Here is a 17,108-nt window from a genome sequence, read left to right as displayed (position 1 = left end):
AAGCAGTTTGACAGGAGATCGACAAATGCTGTAAATTTCTGAAACATTTTTACCTATTTGTTTGTGTTTTTTATTTCACCAATAAACGTTTTGGTTTAAGTTTTCCCCCAAAAAAGAAGAGACATTAAAGGGATTTGTGAATTAATAAAATTAATAATGAATACCAATAATTGTTTTATTCTTGCCCACCACTTACAGTTGACAGAGTACACCACATATGAGCTACATTGCCCAACGTATTCACTCACCCATCCAAATCATTGAATTCAGGTGTTCCGATCACTTTCATGGGCACAGGTGTATAAAATCAAGCAGCAGGCATGCAGACTGCCTCTACAAACACTTGTGCAGGAATGGGCCTCTCTCAGGAGCTCAGTGAATCCCAGCATGGTACCGTGATGGGATGCCACCTGTCCACTTGTGAAATTTGCTCACTACAAAATATTCTACAGTCAGCTGTTAGTGGTATTATATTAAAGTGGAGGCAACTGGGAATAACAGCACCTCAGGCACAAAGTGGTAGGCCACGTAAAATGACAGCAGGGTCAGCGGATGCTGAGACACATAATGTGCAGAGGCCACCAGCTTCCTGCAGACTCAATCACTACAGACCTCCACACTTCATGTGGCCTTCAGAATAGCTCAGGAACAGTGTACAGAGAGCTTCATGGAATGGGTTTCCATGGCCAAGCAGCAAGGCAAAGCGTCAGATGCAGTGGTTTAAAGCACTCCGCCACTGGACTCTAGAACAGTGGAGACCTGTTCTCTGAAGTGATGACTCACACTTCTCTGTCTGGCAATCTGATGGACGAGTCTGGGTTTGGTAGCCAGGGGAACAGTACTTGTCTGTCTGCATCGTACCAGGTGTAAAGCTTGGTGGTGTGGGGAGGTTTTTTAGGAGCTGGGCTTGAGCCCATTAGTTCCAGTGAAAGGAACTCTTATTGGTTCAGGACACCAAGACATTTTGGACAATGTTATATGGGAATTGTGGGGAGTCCCCTTCCTGTTCCAACATGACTGCACACTAGTGCAGCGCAGTAAGCACCAAAAAAAAAACACGGATGAGTGAGTTGGTGTGGAAGAACGTGACTGGCCTGCACAGAGTCCTGACCTCAACCTGAGTGAACCCCTTTGGGATGAATTAGAGTGGAGACTGCAAACCACATCAACAGTGTCTGACCTCACAAATGCACTTCTGGAAGAATGGTCAGAAATTCCTATAAACACTCCTAAATGTTGTGGAAAGCCTTCCCAGAAGTGTTGAAGCCAGATCTAAGCTCTGCCTGTTGATTGGGCCCCTGGAATCCTGGAAAGGTTGGGCCAACATCATATTAAACCTGCTGATGCAAATAATCTTGAGTACAGCAGTCATGACTGAAATAACAAGTGACACGAGCAGAGTTCAGGTACCACATCACTTCAGTTTAATTCTATTCTTCATCTTCTTCCATATAAAAAGAGCGTAATAACCTTTCCAGACAAACATGTTTCCTTTTTATATCTTATACACTGTCCTATAGCTGCATGTGAAAATATATTACTACATAATAGATCAACAGACCACAATATATTATCGCTGTAATACAAGTAGTGTTTTTTTTCCTCTACCAAACAAGGCAACACACTAAATAAATGCATAGTAAAAATAAAAGAAGCAATAAGTACAAAAATATAACTGATAAAAAGCTTATTAATACAAGAGTGCTTCATCTTTGGTTAAGTACATCTTTCTTTAGGTCACTTTCTTATGTGTGTGTGTCTTCTCTTTGTTATATATTTGTGTGAATAACTTTTATACTGCCTTTGGTCATGACACGAAGCAGATGGCGGGGTGGGGGACAAAAAACCCCCCCAAAACTAAAAAACCCAGCAAGCATTTCACGGCAATGGTGTGCTTATATCCTATACGTCCTCCCACAACTAGCTTTTTCCCCTTTTCACATACAAGTCTTTAAAAGTGGACGTAACAATACCTGCCTGCATATTTACCTGAACACCCTCAACACACACACACGCCTCTCCCTAACGCATACACTTGTTAAAAGGTAAAAAACCTCACATTCCTTTTTCCTTTCGTTAGTTATTCCTCTGTCTGCTTTACTAGAAGTGTATGAGTGGAAAACAAATCAACGAAAAACAAAAACCCACGATTGTCGATTTCTGATTAAAAGTGTTACACTGATAAACGAGCTACTGAAGGCAGGCGTGACTGTAAATGTGCTGTACATACATGTGAACACCCGAACATCTCAAAGATACAGAGAGTAAATTACATCATCAGGGCTTTGGTCATGGTGTAACAAAGAAAAAAAAATACATGGTTTTGTTTCAGTACAAAATATGAACACCAGTCATTTTTAAAGGAAATCATTATATTTGAATGGTGACCTTCCTTAAGGCTTTTACAGCCTATACTGGTGCAAGCATGCATCGTCTTTGTAACTGCTACCACAAAGCCGTTTGCAGCACTTCAGCGCTGTCACTGGTTTACTGGAAACTGGCAGGACTGAGGTCATAAAAGCTCTGCTTAACTATTAAAACGGGCCTGGACCAACAAAGACATTCTGACAGGGTTCAGTGAGCCTGGATACCCACAGTCATGAAGCTCATTATCAGCTAGCTCAGCTAAATCTGGTTTCCCGTCTATTCATCATAGAGCAGGAAAGGAGAGGCCAGTTACAAGCCAGTTATAAAATGGTTTGTATCCATGTGTATGTCTGCAAATTTCAAGGCTAAATGGCAAACAAAAAGTCTTTAGATGATATTCAACCATGGAGGACTTCATGGCAACATAAAGGAAACACTGAGACCTCCCCTAACATAAAACAAATAATTTGATTAGTACAATGGAATAAGATGCTGTTATGAAAGCCTTGACAATGTATTAATGCTCCTTAATGAAACCGAGGTACCATGGATTGTATTAAAAAAAGAAGACTTGGACAATCCAGATGGACTTTAAACTTGTTTTCTCTCTCATGGCCAGTCAGATTCAAATGTACAACTCTTAGAGAAACCGACCCTTCCTCTGCCCTGATTCAAGAGCTCAGTAAACGTTCAACAGAGTGTCTTTTGTCCTATCACCCCCAACTGGTCCCAGCAGATGGCTCTCCCTGGTACTGCCGCAGGTTTCTTCCTGTTAAAAGTGAGTTTTTTCCTTCCCACTGTTGCCAAGTGCTGGCTCACAGGGGCGGTTTGATTGTTGGGTTTCCTCTGAACTATTGTAGGCTCTTTACCATATAACGCGCCTTGAGGTGACTGCTGTTGTGATTTGGTGCTATATAAATGAAACTGAATTGAAATTCCCTTACAGGTTTGTGATATCAGTTGGTAATTTCAGCTCTCCTGCAATCATTTTCATTTTGTAAATTACGGTACTATTTAGAGTGAAACAGGTGGTAAAGCAGGGTATACTTTTCTGGGCTCAGTCTTATGACTGAGATGTATTAAGCCTCTGTCCTCTTGTCCAAGTATTGTCTAAATGAGGCTTCACAACACTAGTCCTCACGCCTCAAGGTTCGTAGATGGGATACAAAAGACAAATGTGACCCAGTGACTTTGGACTCTGAAGCCCTGTTTCACCTGCTTCTGTGTTGGTCAAATAGGCCACTTGTAGCTACCAAAAAACCTAAGACAGTTAAAAGTGAGCCGACTTTGTGATAGTGCAAACCTAAAGTTAGCTTGCTTCATGATAGCAGCCCTTGGTAGATGCTTGTTTGCTTTGTTGGAAAGCCATTTCCTCTGAAGCCTCCTCAAACTTGGAGTTGTAACACTGTACATCATGGCTTGTAAAAGAAACAAATAAACAACCAGAAGGAATCTCACACGGATTTTAAGTTGGCTTCAAACACTCAACAACATTCCTCATCAAAAAGCAAAGGCACAGAGTCATAAATGAACAGTAACGGCCTTGGCAGGGCGACTGTATATGTTGCCTGTGCCTCTTTTTCAGAGTGTTTTCCTCTCTTTGTCTCCCTCTATCGGCGCTGAGACAGCATGACCTTGTTGATAAAGTTGACGATGGCAGAAGCAGGCTGGTCGGGGTCCAACTCAGCGAATAAGTGGCAGACGTTCTCTGCCGTGCTGCCGGGCTTCTTGGCTACAAAACCAAACACTCTGAGATGGGAAGGGTGGAGAAAAAAGAGAGGATGTGAAAAAAGGAAGAGACAACAAAAGGAGAAGCAAAGGCAATCACACAAGAACTCTTGAGTTTGTCCAGTCTGTGACAGCCTACTGCGTAAAACTACCATGAAACAATTAGTGTAACATATGGCGTGATCATGTGGGACTTCTTATAATTTCCTAATTAAATCATCAAAAGTTTGCAGGATAATTTTGCCAAGATGCACACGCAGTTTGATGCCATGCAGCAGCATACACGCGTCTATACTTTCTGTCAGCCTTTAAAACACAAACAGAGCACTTACTTAACAGTTGTGTTGTCTGAGTTAGTCCACCTAAATCCAAGAGACAGACAAAGAGAGAGAGACAGAAGACTCAGGCGTGCACATTCACACAGGCAGAGCTGCCAAACAAGCTGATGCATCCGCAGCCTCTGCTGCAGTCGGCATGCTCGCGTCTCTCTTGGACGCTCACGCACATTCATTAGCCCCACACGGGTACAGACTCACGCGAGGACTCAAGGCAACGAATGCAATGAATGATCATGATGCAGCGAGTTCCTGCTGTCTGTTCATTAGCGACGGTTCTAACTAAGGCTACAAGACCCAAACATGTCTTTTTCTTCTGAGTTTCCCACCTCCTGTCCTTTGGATCGATGCTGCTGAAGGTCACACTGTTCACTGGGTAATGTCTCCTGAAGAAAACTCTAGAAGAAGACAGACGTGTAAAGAAATACCAAAATAATGTAAATAGTTTTCTAAAAATAAGAATCCACGGGGGAATCTCTTACCTGCGCTGGTTGTCGGTCAGCGTGATACCCTGTGATGTCACTTTGAACTGGACGACTGTGGCAGCAGGACGCGGGCTACGACCCAGTGTGGCATCTGTTGCCTTGGCAATGGCCTGGGGGCCCGTCAGGGACTCTGTTTCCACAGAGTTCAGATAGAGGACGTTACAGGCTGAGGGAAGAAGGACAGAGAGGTCAGCATGTTGACCACAGACTGTATACAAACAATGGACGTAGAGAAGACATCGTGACATCAGTGGTTTGTGGACATGCATTTTGAAACCCGTCCCTTAGCTTGGCAGCCACCTCGCCTGCAAACATGCTCGTTTCTGGATTAAAGTCGGGCATTTTAACATGGCAGACTTTTGGAAGCACACTCAAGTGTCCATTCAAGCAACAGCAATTAAAAAAAGAAGAAGAAAAGAATTAAATCCAGGAATAATATGATTGTAAAACATAAAAAAGAAGATTATAGCCACTATGCTAATGAAAGAATAATGAAGGTTTTTTGTGAATCAGTTCCAAAGATGAGGTGCAGCACAGTTAAAGGCTCTGACACCCGTGGTGTTAAATCTGAAGCGAGCATCTGAGAAGAGCAACTGAAGCTGAGCAGGAGTGTAAGGATGAAGGAGGTCTGAAAGATATGGCAGTGCCAAGTCACTGAGACATCTGAAAATGAGAAGCAAAATCTTCTTTTGGATCCATTGAGGAATGGGGACCCAATGTTGGATGAAAATGGGTGGATAACATCACTTTAATTGCCACTGAATTTGAACCATCATCCTACTGGTGATGCCCTGTAGGCAGGAGGTGAGGATAGTAGGGGGAAGACAATTTGGGGTTTTGTAGAATAATACAGGTGTGTGTCATCTGCATGAAAATGAAACTGTATACCAAAATGATGTAAGATATTTCTGAGAGGATGAGTTAAATTATAAATAGCAGGGGTCCCAGCACTGATCCCTGTGTGGCTGATGGAGAGTAAACAGTCTAGCCTTGAACAAGCTGTAAACCACTGAAGGGTTTACAGTCACTTACGTCACTAAATCCAATGTTAGCCAGTCATTCTAACAGAAGACGACACGATACGGTGTCCAAACCACCTCCAAGGTAAAGGAGGATGGCGAGAAGGCCAGCATCAGATATGAGGAGGTCGTTTAAAAGCTGTTTCAGTACTCAGTCTGGGAAGAACACCTGAGTGAAACGGCTCAGAGGTTGTTATTAACTAAGCAGGGCTGGAGTTGAGATTCTACGGTGGGTCCCAGAAGAATTCAGCTGAAAAAACTGTGTCATGGAGGTCAGATGAGAAGTAGTTTCTGTGGGTTTGAATAGTTTGTGAACAGTTTGAGTAATATGATGATTCGGCAGCATGTAGAGCATTCTTATAGAGGAACAATGATCAAGTCAAATTTTTTTTGACAGGCGTTAGTTACTGGTCGACTGTTTGGCACTTCCTCTTTGGCTTCTTCTTTTTTTTAAAACCAGACAGAAGTGCTTGCATTCTCTTTGGTGCATCTATTCCTTGCATGTTACATAATTTCTCAGCCAGGCTTTATGTCCAGTATTGCATCAGTTTCCCATCATTTAACCTGTGCAAAGGTTTTAGAAACTGAAAACTAAAAAAATGTGACATTATAGGAAAGAAAAAAAGTACCAATTTAGTACTGATTTTGTAATCTAAAAAATAAGATGTAAACTTTAAGAGTCTCCCTTTGCACTTTACTGTTCATACATGAACACATGACACAGTGTGTTTCAGGAATAGAGAAAGAGAGAACTCACCCGCTCCCTGCTTCAGCAGGTCAGCAGCTGTGCTGATGTTACTGACTGGTTGAACCTCCTGCACCTCTCCTATGAGATCTGACAACATGCAGATAAACTATGAACTACATCTGATAAGATTACACAATACTGTGAAACACGTGATTTATTTATTTGAAGGCCTGTGTGGCCTTCAAATATTCCCTTACCCTTTTCAGGGATTTTAAGAGCGCAGGGCAAAGAGATGGGTGTGATGGAGTGCTGGTAGACGAGTGCAGACAGACTCCCTGTGGAAAACAGAGGAAATCATTAATAGATCTGAGACAGCAAGGTGCACAGTAATGCCCATTTCTAACTGGAAATGGATGGAATGAAACGTACCAAAGTAGGGCTCGTTCTGACAGCCTTTAATCTTCACTCCTCGAGGACTAGTTTCAATGAGAAAATGTCTCACCAGCTGCTCCAGAGGGTCGCTCACTGTAAAAGCAGATTCATAAAAAGTTATAAAAGAGCAAAAACACAGAGCAGAGGGACAAATCTGTCAAAATGAGACATCTATGTGATGGAGGCAATCATTTTTCACCTTTGTTGCTGTGGTTGCTGACATTGGGAGGAGGTGTAACCACCTTCAGAGCCAGCCCATAGGCTCCCTGGAACGAGTTACTGTCCCTGATTAGGAAAGTGCCGGGCTCCCTTTCCTTCAGAGCTGCGATTGCTGTACCCAAGCACGGTGATAAGTTAGGAATTTTACTTCTGTAGGCTTTTGAAGAAAAAGAAACAAATAAGAACTAAAGAACTTACCTTGCTCTCTAGAGATGCTGGGCTTATACCAAAACTTGGAACTATCCTGGACAAACTTCACACTGACCCTGTTCGCAGCTTCTGCCTCTACTTGGTCATTTTGGCCAGCAGGGGGTGCAATTTCCCCCACCGTGGGAGAAAACGTGACGTGGTGCTGATGCTGCGCAGCAGTGGAGGCAGGCACGTGAGCTGGTTTCACCCCATCACTGGGTGAACCCGAATGTCCAGGCAAATGGCGCTTCTCTGGCAAGGGGGGTTGGGGGTGAGGAAGAGGGATGGAGATTGTGGTGTAGCTGGAATAGGAGGCTGGGTGAGGTTGTGGGGTGTGAGGAGAGTAGCAGGGCCTCTTGTTTGTGTCTACAGCTGCACTGTGCTCCGTGCTGGCTTGGTAGTTGTGATGCGGGGGTCCGTGTTGTTGCGTGTGGTTTAGGTGGTGGTGGGGGTCAGACCCACTCAGCATCAACCTTCTACCCAAGGTAGCGAATCCGGGAACTGGTGCATCAGACACAGGGGAGCCGTCCATGCTGCTGGGCCCAGGCTGTGGGGATGACGGTGCAGGAGAAGATGTTGGGTTGGTGGTGCTGGTGTGTTTAGGAACCTCTGCGTGAGATTCCCTGGTTGGAGAGGATCCATTAACCTGTGCTACAGATGCTCCCACAGAGCTGGTAACTTGGGTGTGGCTCTGAGGCTGTGACATGGCAGATGGTGGACCACCAGCTCCTGCAGGAGTAAAGGTCTGCAGCGGGCCAGTGGGATGAGGGTGTGCATCTGATATAGGTGAAGTATGGACAGGGGAAGAAGGTGTCTGGCAGTGTGCTTGGTTTGTGGTGGTTGGTGTCACAGAATCATGAGCTGAGGACATATCTGAGCTACAGTGCTGCTGTTGAGGAGCAGCTGGGGGCAGGTTTGTTGGTGGAGGGCTCTGATTGGTGGATTCTGTTTGTTTTGGTGAGGCTGTGTGTGACTGTGCTTCTTTGGTGTGTGGCTCCAGGCGCTCTGTGCTGCTTCTTTGCCTTTCCGGTGATTCCTGGATGACGTTAGTGCGACAGTGGCCCTCGTGAGGCTGGGGGGCCTCGTAGTCATTGATGATGTCTGTGGTTCGAATGTCATACTCTCTCCTTCCTGGACTGGGGCTAAAATTGACACGTGAGTATTATTATTATTAAAGACTAGCAATTTCTTCACTGTAATATCAGAGTGAACTCTCATATATTAAAAACGCCTGAAGGTTATACTATATGTGTAAATTAATCAGCAACAAATACAAACCCAACGCCCCCAAAATGGGTACCCTGTGTGAAATGCTTAAACAGAAGACTATCCCCTTTTCTTTTAACAACAGTCTGTAAATTAGAGATGGGCAGATCAATACACTGGTATTGGTAATAAATTGATACTAGCGCGTCTGGGTGATTACTTTGTTTCTATCCAGTTCAGTATGTAGGACGCTGAAATGTGTTTTTTCTTTTTGGAACATGACAAAGTAAACCTCAAACATGCACTGTGAGAACTATCTGAACCTTTTTGTGTTGCCCGTCACGTTTACAGTTATCTTGACCCTTTAGCACATTTAAACAACAGAAGCTGACCCAAAGTGGTACCATGTGGTTTAGCACTGTCTTGCTGAAATATCGAAGGCCTTACCTGAAAAAGATTTGATCTAAATAAGAGGATAAGCTGCTCTAAAATCTGTATATGCCTTTAAAGTGATAGCACCTTTCTAGATGTGAAAGCAGCACTAATGCTGTGTAGACTGTTGTTAAAAGAACAGGGAGTGCTACACAGCAGTAAACATGTTACTAATAGTTTTCTTAAAATTGTACATTTTTATTTTTAAACATTTGATGCGTCTTATTGTGAATAAAATTTGAGTGTATGAGACTGCAAATCCTAGCATTCATTCCAGACTGTTTGGGAACTGGGGCTGTATAATCAGACTCCTACCTATTGGTTTGGCTTGTGCTCTGATCAGAATTAAACTGATACATCCAGTTTTAAACTGTACAATAACAGTTCATCTCAGCGCATTTGAGATTTTACAGTAAAGACTCCAGGATATTAGCGAGTGAGCCCAAAACAAGCTGCATGTTAGCTGGCACCCCCGCTTCTTCATGGCGTCTGACCGCTCTGTTCTGTGCTGTGTTTTCATCATACTTTCCCCATGAGCCATGCCACCAAATATAAATTCCAATAAATAGAAATAAGCTTTTGACTATGGTGTTCTAATTAGATTAACATTATTTATGATTCCCTGTCATAGTTACATGTTTATTTCCACTATGGAAACGGCCCATCCGACACAACCAAGGTTGGGTAAGAGTGGAATACCTTTCCTGTGTGCATAGAGGACTGCTGGTGTGAACAGGAGTGGGCGATCCAGACATGTCGGATGGTGTGGAACACGCGGCATGGCCGTTTCTGTGCACCCTTTTAAAAGAACCATGGGTAATGTGATCCCTCCAGCCCACGCTTTCACCAGAACTACGGAGGCCATCTGACAGAGGACGGAAACAATGAAGCATTTTTACTAAAAATTACCTCAGTAAACAGCATCAGCTGTTACACAGTTAATATGTTCCCAGCTGATTCTTATGCAAGTTCCCTGTAAAAACCCAGTCTGTGCTTAAGGCATGTATCAAGTTAAAACCAAATTTTCAGTGCATGCTGTTCCTCATTATTCCCACATTATTGAGTGTTTTTGTTTCAATGTGACTCACCAGTGTGTGAGTCAGAGCTGTATGACTGCTGTGAGTCTGGATGGTGATGATGGTGGTTGTGGTTATGCTCTGCTGGTCCGCTGCTATGGCCGCAGTGGCCCATCACAGCGGAAGCAGGAGGCAGCGGGGACGTGGACTCGGACTGGTAGCCTGATGCGTAGCCCCTGCTCTCAGACGGTGAGGGTTGGTAAGGTGAGCAGGGGCACACCTGACGTGGTGTCTGGTAACCACTGCTGCTGCTGCTGTACTTCATGTCCAGGTGGGAATGAGCGTGGGACCTCGATGCCTCTGGATAAGCTGGGTGACCTGATGGCAAGGGGTCAAAGGTAAAGGCTAGAAGATCTTGGCCCTGTGGGCCATAGGAGGCTACGGTGGCTCTCCTGTGCCAATATTCAGCCTCTCTGTCCCTCTCCCACTGCAGCTCCGCCTCCCTGTCTCGCTCCCAGTGAAGGGACAGTTCTCTGCCTCGTCTCAGCCCTGGGTCCCTTTCCCAGTGGACCTCTGACCCCCTGGGTAACTCCTCCCTGGTTCTCCTAAGCCCCACCTCTCTCTGATGAAGCTCCGCTTCTCTGTCCCAATGGAAGCTGTCGCCACGCTCCATCCTGAGGGTGTGATAGGCAGCCGAGTCCTCTCTCCTCATGCTGCAGTCTCTGCAAGGACAGCCAGGGGGCGGCAGACCATCCATTAGCATGATGTCATGGTAAGTAGGGCTGGTGGCTGGTTTCTGGTGCGGGTGGGGATGGTGGTGGCTGTGAGGTGGAGGAGGGTGGTGATAGGGTGTGTACTCATCTTCCCGATAGCAAAGGCGGCCTGGGGCAGACATAGGGTGGTGATGGGGGTGGTTGTGAGCGTGAGGGGTAAGATCTGCTGATGGGTAAGGACAGATATGACGCGATGACGGAGCCTCTGAGCAGGAGCGGTGCAGGTAGTGCGGCGAGCCACTCTGACGGTCCCACACCAGATCTGGAGGTGGGAGGGACTGGTGGGAGTGGGGGCTATAGTGTTGGCACAGATCCATGTGTGATGGTGGACCAGCGGGGTTGGGGCTAGCCGAAGGAGGAGCCCCGTGGTGACCGTTGGTCCCTGGAGCCCGATCGAGGCAGTAACCATTAGGCATGAGAAGGGTGCGGTCGCATCCTGGCTCTGCACAGCGCTGTGACCGGTAACCATCCCGGCAGGAACATGACCGACTGAGCCTCAGTGTCCCCGTTCTCTCCGACTGAATAGAATCTCCATCATCCAAAATGGCGGTCTCTCGCTCTCCATCTCGGCTTCCCTCGATGCCTCCGAGAAGACGTTCGAGCTCCTCCCTTTCCTGTCTGGTGGGCGGCGGTGGACGATTGGACTCCTCCTGATGGTCTGGATGGATAGAAGACTGGTTCAAATGGAGGGAATGTGCTGAAAGGCCGGAGTCAGAGCCTTGGGTGATGCGGTGATCGGGCCTGTCTTCTGCAACTACTCCCCCTGCGATGCTGCCGTTGGTTGAGGTGAGGGAACCAGAGCCTGGACCTCGCCGCTTCTTTATCTGAGCGTAGAGGCTACCATCCAGAGGACCTCTGGTGTGGGCAATATCTACGACGCAAAGATAGATAAACTTAGTTTTTAATAATGGCTACCACCATGAGTGCTGCTGTTAAAGGCTTCTACCGCTCCACCATGATGACTATGAAGACATCGTTTACCTTCCAGGCTGTCCTGGTATCGCTGGTTAAAATTCTCATAGGAATCCCAGCGAACCACGGGGTCAGCGGTGTTGTAGTCCACTGTGACAGCCGGGTCATTCTTGTGATATTCACGGCCTGAGAAGACATATATTACCATGTAGCTCTGCTCCTTAAATTATAATCAAAACATTTTTTTCCTTTTAGTAGGAGCCTATCCCAGCATAGGGCTAACAAACAAAAAACTATTCATACTCGCATTCACACCTACGGGCAATTTAGAATCACCAGTTAACTTAACCCCACGTGTCTTTGGACTGTGGGAGGCTTGATTATTTATTATTATCTGACAGATCGGCGTGCATTCCTTCCTCCCAGAAGAAACTGTGAACTAACCTTTGATCCGCTCTGGTCCGGAGGAGAAGACAAACTCCACTGTGGCATCAGATGGGAAACGCTCATCTGGGGAGAAGGAAAAAGGATATTCCCCGCGATCAGGATAAATATTTTTGTTTCTAGCTTAAGAAATATACCTACCCATACCCACAGTCTACAAATATCAGTGTAATCTCCATATGAGATCCAGATTCATGAAAGCATAATGGTGCTTTTGAGACATGTAGAGTATATATGAAGGAAACAAACTGCTGCTTCAGGATATCAAATACACTAATACGTTTCACAGATGTGTTTGGAGTTGTATTTACCCACAGTCATGTGTTTATGCGCACTCAGTGTAACGGATCGACTGCCACAGAGCTTTAAGAACATGCTTCCACACATATTCTGTCATTTCAGAAAAAAAAAAAAAAACGAAGAGGAAATGAAGTAATGAGCATATTCATTATGGACTTAAGCAGCAGATAAGCACTTATTAGATATCATTCAATCTCTCTACAGTACAGCTCACGCTCACTACCCTCTCCTCCAGCGAGCTGCTATTATGTCCTCAATGGGGATTAAGCTACTACTATTGTGGGATTTATTTAACCATGACATTAAGAAGCCAAACCGCTGTGAATATATTCCCACAATGCCAATTCAAAGAGCTGCTATTATGTCAGTTAGTTGTAAGTAGTGATTATCCAACCACCACTAACAAGTCGTGCCAGAGTGACAATTTCAAAGTATCCAGAGAAGCAAAATCGGGCATTTAGGGAGGATTATCATTTGTTCTTGAATGTTTAAAGTGAGATTATTTTTATACAACGGTAATTCCAAAAAGTTGGGAAATCTCATACACTCATATGGAGCATAAAACACACCTCTTAGCAACTAATTAGGTCAACTGGCAACATGACAGTAACATGAGTGGGTATAACAAGAGCTTAGAGAGGCAGAGTTTCTCAAAAGTAAAGCTGGCAGTGGTTTAATCTGGAAAACACTGTCTACAAACTATGGGACTTTTTTAGAATAATGTCTCTCAACATAAAACTGTGAAATCTTTGAATATCTCATTATCTACAGTACATAGCTCCCTAGTACATAGGGATAGCTCAGTAGGTAAAGCAGTTGCCCCATGATCAGAAGGTCGGGGGTTCGAATCCCCTGAACGGCTACCCTGAGGTACCTCTGAGCAAGGTACCGTCCCCACACACTGCTCCCATGGGGATCAATAAAGTATACATCATTATTATTACATAACATCATCAACATGCACAGAAATGTCTGTGTGCAAGGGAAAAGGCAGAATGTACATATTGGATAACAGTGATTTTTGGGCTCTCAGCTGACACTGCATATTATTGGCTCTTTTGCTATTATCAATATAATATAATACCTGCAAATTTTCTACTTATCAGTTCAGCTTCTCAAACTTTGGCCCATCAGGCAGTGCTCTACACAGTGTGCACGGGCACCTGCAAGCTTACAAGTTACCAAACACAGAACGCCAAAGAAATGTGATCCTGATCAAATTCAGTCAAGTGAAGCCAAGCAAAACTGACTGTACAGAAATCTGTGGATCCATTTGTCACGATTTCTATTTAATGTCTTCATTCTTGAATCAATACTTTTAAAATATGCCACCTAAATTTTAAGAATGTGGACTGTAAAGTCACTGAACTGAAAAACAGGCATGCAGCTACAGCAAAACATCTTTCTTTGAGCACAACCTCAAAGCGAAGAAAAGTAAGCTTCATTTTAATGTGCAGCTAGTTTTGTGGCAGAATAGGCTGCATAGTCCAGATAAACAAAATCTTTTATTTTCTTTTTTCTAAAATGAAAATTCCTGAATTGTCATTTTGCTTTAATAAGCTTAAATTTTAGAATGCATGTATTTTTATTGAACTGCACATACTACATGTAGCTGTCAAAATCAGGGCTTTGAAGCAGGTTCCTTTGAGTTGTTATGGTAACCTTCTTAGAACTGTAATCAGAGTACTGTATTTAAATGCTAATCATTAATAATCATTAAATTAACACCGCCAACGAATTTCCCAGTGTGGTCCAGAGTTACGCACCAGTACACGCTTCGTCCAGCTCCCCTTTGCCAAACCACAGCTGGGATCCGTGGATGGTGCAGGTGTGGAACTGCAGTCTGAACACGGTGTCTCTGTCAGCACTTTGAGCTCGCCTGTGGTAGCACTTGACCTGCAGAGGGCAGCAGAGAGTGAGGAAAAAGAGCCGCAGAATAAAGTGCATGTGGGATAATGACAGCTTGGCGCAGTGAATAAAGGGATTTGTGTTCCACATGAGTGACACCTACAACTTTGGAAATGGCTGAGTGCACAAAACAAATTATGACTCGGTGTTAACAAAGGGGAAAAGAAACTTTTCCAGACCAAAATGTATATTTTAGAGATTTTACCACAATTGTTTCATGTTTGTTGAGCATAAATTAAGTCATTTAGTCATAATTCCACCCCCACCCATATCTGGGGGCTTCTGGTTGTCATTTCCTTCCCATATGACTCACCATGATGTCACCCTTTAGCAGCAGTGCTGGTTCAATGGTCACACACAGTCTTCTGCCTCCAGTGCCTTGAAGGTCACTGTGGACAATAAAGGGTACACAAACGAGCCTGTTACGTATCCACGGAAAGCATGGGGGTGTACATGGGGGTGTAAGGAGTGTGAAAGATCGATTGTTTACACTTGTTTTATACTACCACAATCTGTGACCAATGTTTCTCTCAACACTTTTAAACCTGGAAAAAGCCTTGAGGTAAAAATGAAAACATGATGGGAGGTGGACTAAAGGAGAAGAAACGCATCCCTTTACTCCCGTCTCTTTAATTACTCTGCAATGATGCTGAAACTTCAGCGCATGAAAGAAAACACTGCAGAGCCAACAAATACATTCAGCTTATCTGGGCTATCAGCTGGCCTCCCGACAGAAAGATAGACTCACTATATGCCTGAAGTGTAGACCAACTGCATGGACTGGTAGATTTTCAAGAAGGGGTAGTAACCTGGAAAGAGGAGAGAGAGAGATTTTAGACATGGCAGGCACTATCAGCACAAAGACAGGAATGCGCTGACTCCACGTGGACTCGATCATCAGATTAACGTGTGTGGGTAGAGGCTGTATGTGACCGTGCATGTCATCTGCATTCAATAACACTGTCCCAGCACCTAGCCAAGAAAAACACTGCGCTGCATGTGCATTTTATCTGCGTCGGGAAGCAGAGTGAGGACGGACTGGAGATAATCAGACAGGAGATTAGATACCTCAAGTCTGTTTACACTTTCCTCACTTGCATTTTAGCAAGTGAGAAAAGCGCAGCTGAGGCGGGGTACACCCTGGGTGAACTGCAGTTCCTCTAATGGCCACTTGAGGCCATCTCAAGAAGCAAGTCCATCCCCATTGACTACCATGTTAAAATGCCTGACTTCGACCATAAAATGAACACGACTAGAACAACGATTTGGATCTTTTCAGCTAAGTTTAAACAAATATACATTTAGTATTTCATAATAATCCAGTTGGATTTTGTTTTGGCTTTGAGGTTAGGCTTTGCTGAACTGGACATATCAACTACGTTTGCTCTGTTGGTGCCTTTTCAAGCATTTTAATGGATTTCTTTGACATATAACGTGCCTTTTTTATATAAATAGACAGTAGTGCTCAGACTATTCAAACTGAAGCTTCAAAATGCAGAATCAAAATTCCACACTGAGTATGAGAGAGAGATTTGGGGTTAAGAACAGGCAGAAATACATTTTTGATTGGGTGATTTGGCCAAAAGGTCAGCAAACACACCTCCTTCCCCTTGGAAGTTGGGGAGCGACGGGATGAGTACTTGATGAAGGAAGAGAGGGCTGCTGTTCATCTTGATCGCCCCAGACAGAAGGCCTCCAAAGTAATATATATACCTGGAATATAAAGAGGGATTATGAGAAGTTCTTATCATGGAAAAATACATTTACAACTTCTGAGGACAAATGATAAATGTCAAACAGCCGCTGAGCCATGCTGCTGTCAGACAGCCCCCACCAGTGGAGAGCCAGGTAAGAAAGCAGCAAGAAATATCTAACACCAGCTGTGTGGACTCCACGTTTCCATTTCCCATCTGTCTTCTAGTCTCCAACACAGCTGGAAGTGATTCGATATTCCTGAATCAGTTGTCATTTCCTTGAGCTCTGTGTTGGCCTTTAATCGTAGTTTTTTTTGAAGTATCTATGTGTGAAGCCGCACACTCAGCAGGCTAAGAGTTTAACTCAGCAGTTCTCCAAAAGAAGCGGGCAACCAGGTGACAAATATGAAAGGAAACTAATTCAATTAGATAGAATTTTGCAGACAAAATAAAATTATTGTGGTACTGTGCTGACCTCAAATTGAATCTGTTTATATAATTGAAGGTAAAAATGACTGGGAGTGATATATTTTTCATTTTTTGAAGTAAGACATACTGCACAACATTAGAAAACCTCCTTACATCCAGATACAGCATGTGTATGGACAGTTTGTTGATTAGAAGTATGAAATGTTCCCTCTGTTTAAAGCGGATTGCACCCAACACAACTTCTGGCTCTAGTTTCTTTTTGTAAGCATACAGAAATACATGTTATATACAGATAAGTCAGAAAATGCTAAACTCTTTCCTGAAGTATTAACATTTTATTAAAGGGGACATATATGTAGAGTTTTGGCAGAGTAGCTCTAAATGATTCACACTTCTATATCTTACGCTGGTTGGACCTCCACCTTCCTCTCAGTAAAATTTGCCATTTTGGCTCCTGTATCTTTAAAACACTCCCGCCTTCAAATTCCACTTTCTTCTAAATGTAAGCTTCCTGAAGAGCTGCACCCGGTGC

General features: G+C 44.1%; 1 protein-coding gene across 5 annotated transcripts in view; it reads right to left on the bottom strand.

Moving 5' to 3' along the window:
• Positions 1-1,401: 1,401 nt before the first annotated feature.
• tns2a (tensin 2a) overlaps positions 1,402-17,108 on the bottom strand; it is a 61,989-nt gene continuing 46,282 nt past the window's right edge. For 4 of the 5 annotated variants that reach the window (XM_005454066.4, XM_005454068.4, XM_005454069.2 and 1 more), the window contains 17 exons: positions 16,054-16,166; positions 15,202-15,262; positions 14,767-14,842; positions 14,312-14,441; positions 12,246-12,311; positions 11,871-11,987; positions 10,189-11,760; positions 9,800-9,965; positions 7,472-8,604; positions 7,254-7,385; positions 7,052-7,147; positions 6,880-6,957; positions 6,692-6,769; positions 4,913-5,081; positions 4,760-4,828; positions 4,428-4,457; positions 1,402-4,116 (listed from right to left, as the gene is read on the bottom strand). In XM_005454066.4, the coding sequence (XP_005454123.1) occupies positions 3,978-4,116; positions 4,428-4,457; positions 4,760-4,828; positions 4,913-5,081; positions 6,692-6,769; positions 6,880-6,957; positions 7,052-7,147; positions 7,254-7,385; positions 7,472-8,604; positions 9,800-9,965; positions 10,189-11,760; positions 11,871-11,987; positions 12,246-12,311; positions 14,312-14,441; positions 14,767-14,842; positions 15,202-15,262; positions 16,054-16,166 (4,225 nt within the window). In that variant the 3' untranslated portion in view covers positions 1,402-3,977. The remainder of the gene's footprint in view (positions 4,117-4,427; positions 4,458-4,759; positions 4,829-4,912; positions 5,082-6,691; positions 6,770-6,879; positions 6,958-7,051; positions 7,148-7,253; positions 7,386-7,471; positions 8,605-9,799; positions 9,966-10,188; positions 11,761-11,870; positions 11,988-12,245; positions 12,312-14,311; positions 14,442-14,766; positions 14,843-15,201; positions 15,263-16,053; positions 16,167-17,108) is intronic. The other variant, XM_005454067.4, reaches the window with a different exon arrangement.

Source organism: Oreochromis niloticus, linkage group LG20 (assembly GCF_001858045.2).
Source record: "Oreochromis niloticus isolate F11D_XX linkage group LG20, O_niloticus_UMD_NMBU, whole genome shotgun sequence".
NCBI classification, from domain to species: domain Eukaryota; kingdom Metazoa; phylum Chordata; class Actinopteri; order Cichliformes; family Cichlidae; genus Oreochromis; species Oreochromis niloticus.
The sequence above is the reverse complement of the archived record's forward strand: the minus strand, read 5'-3'. Positions and strand labels throughout refer to the sequence as shown.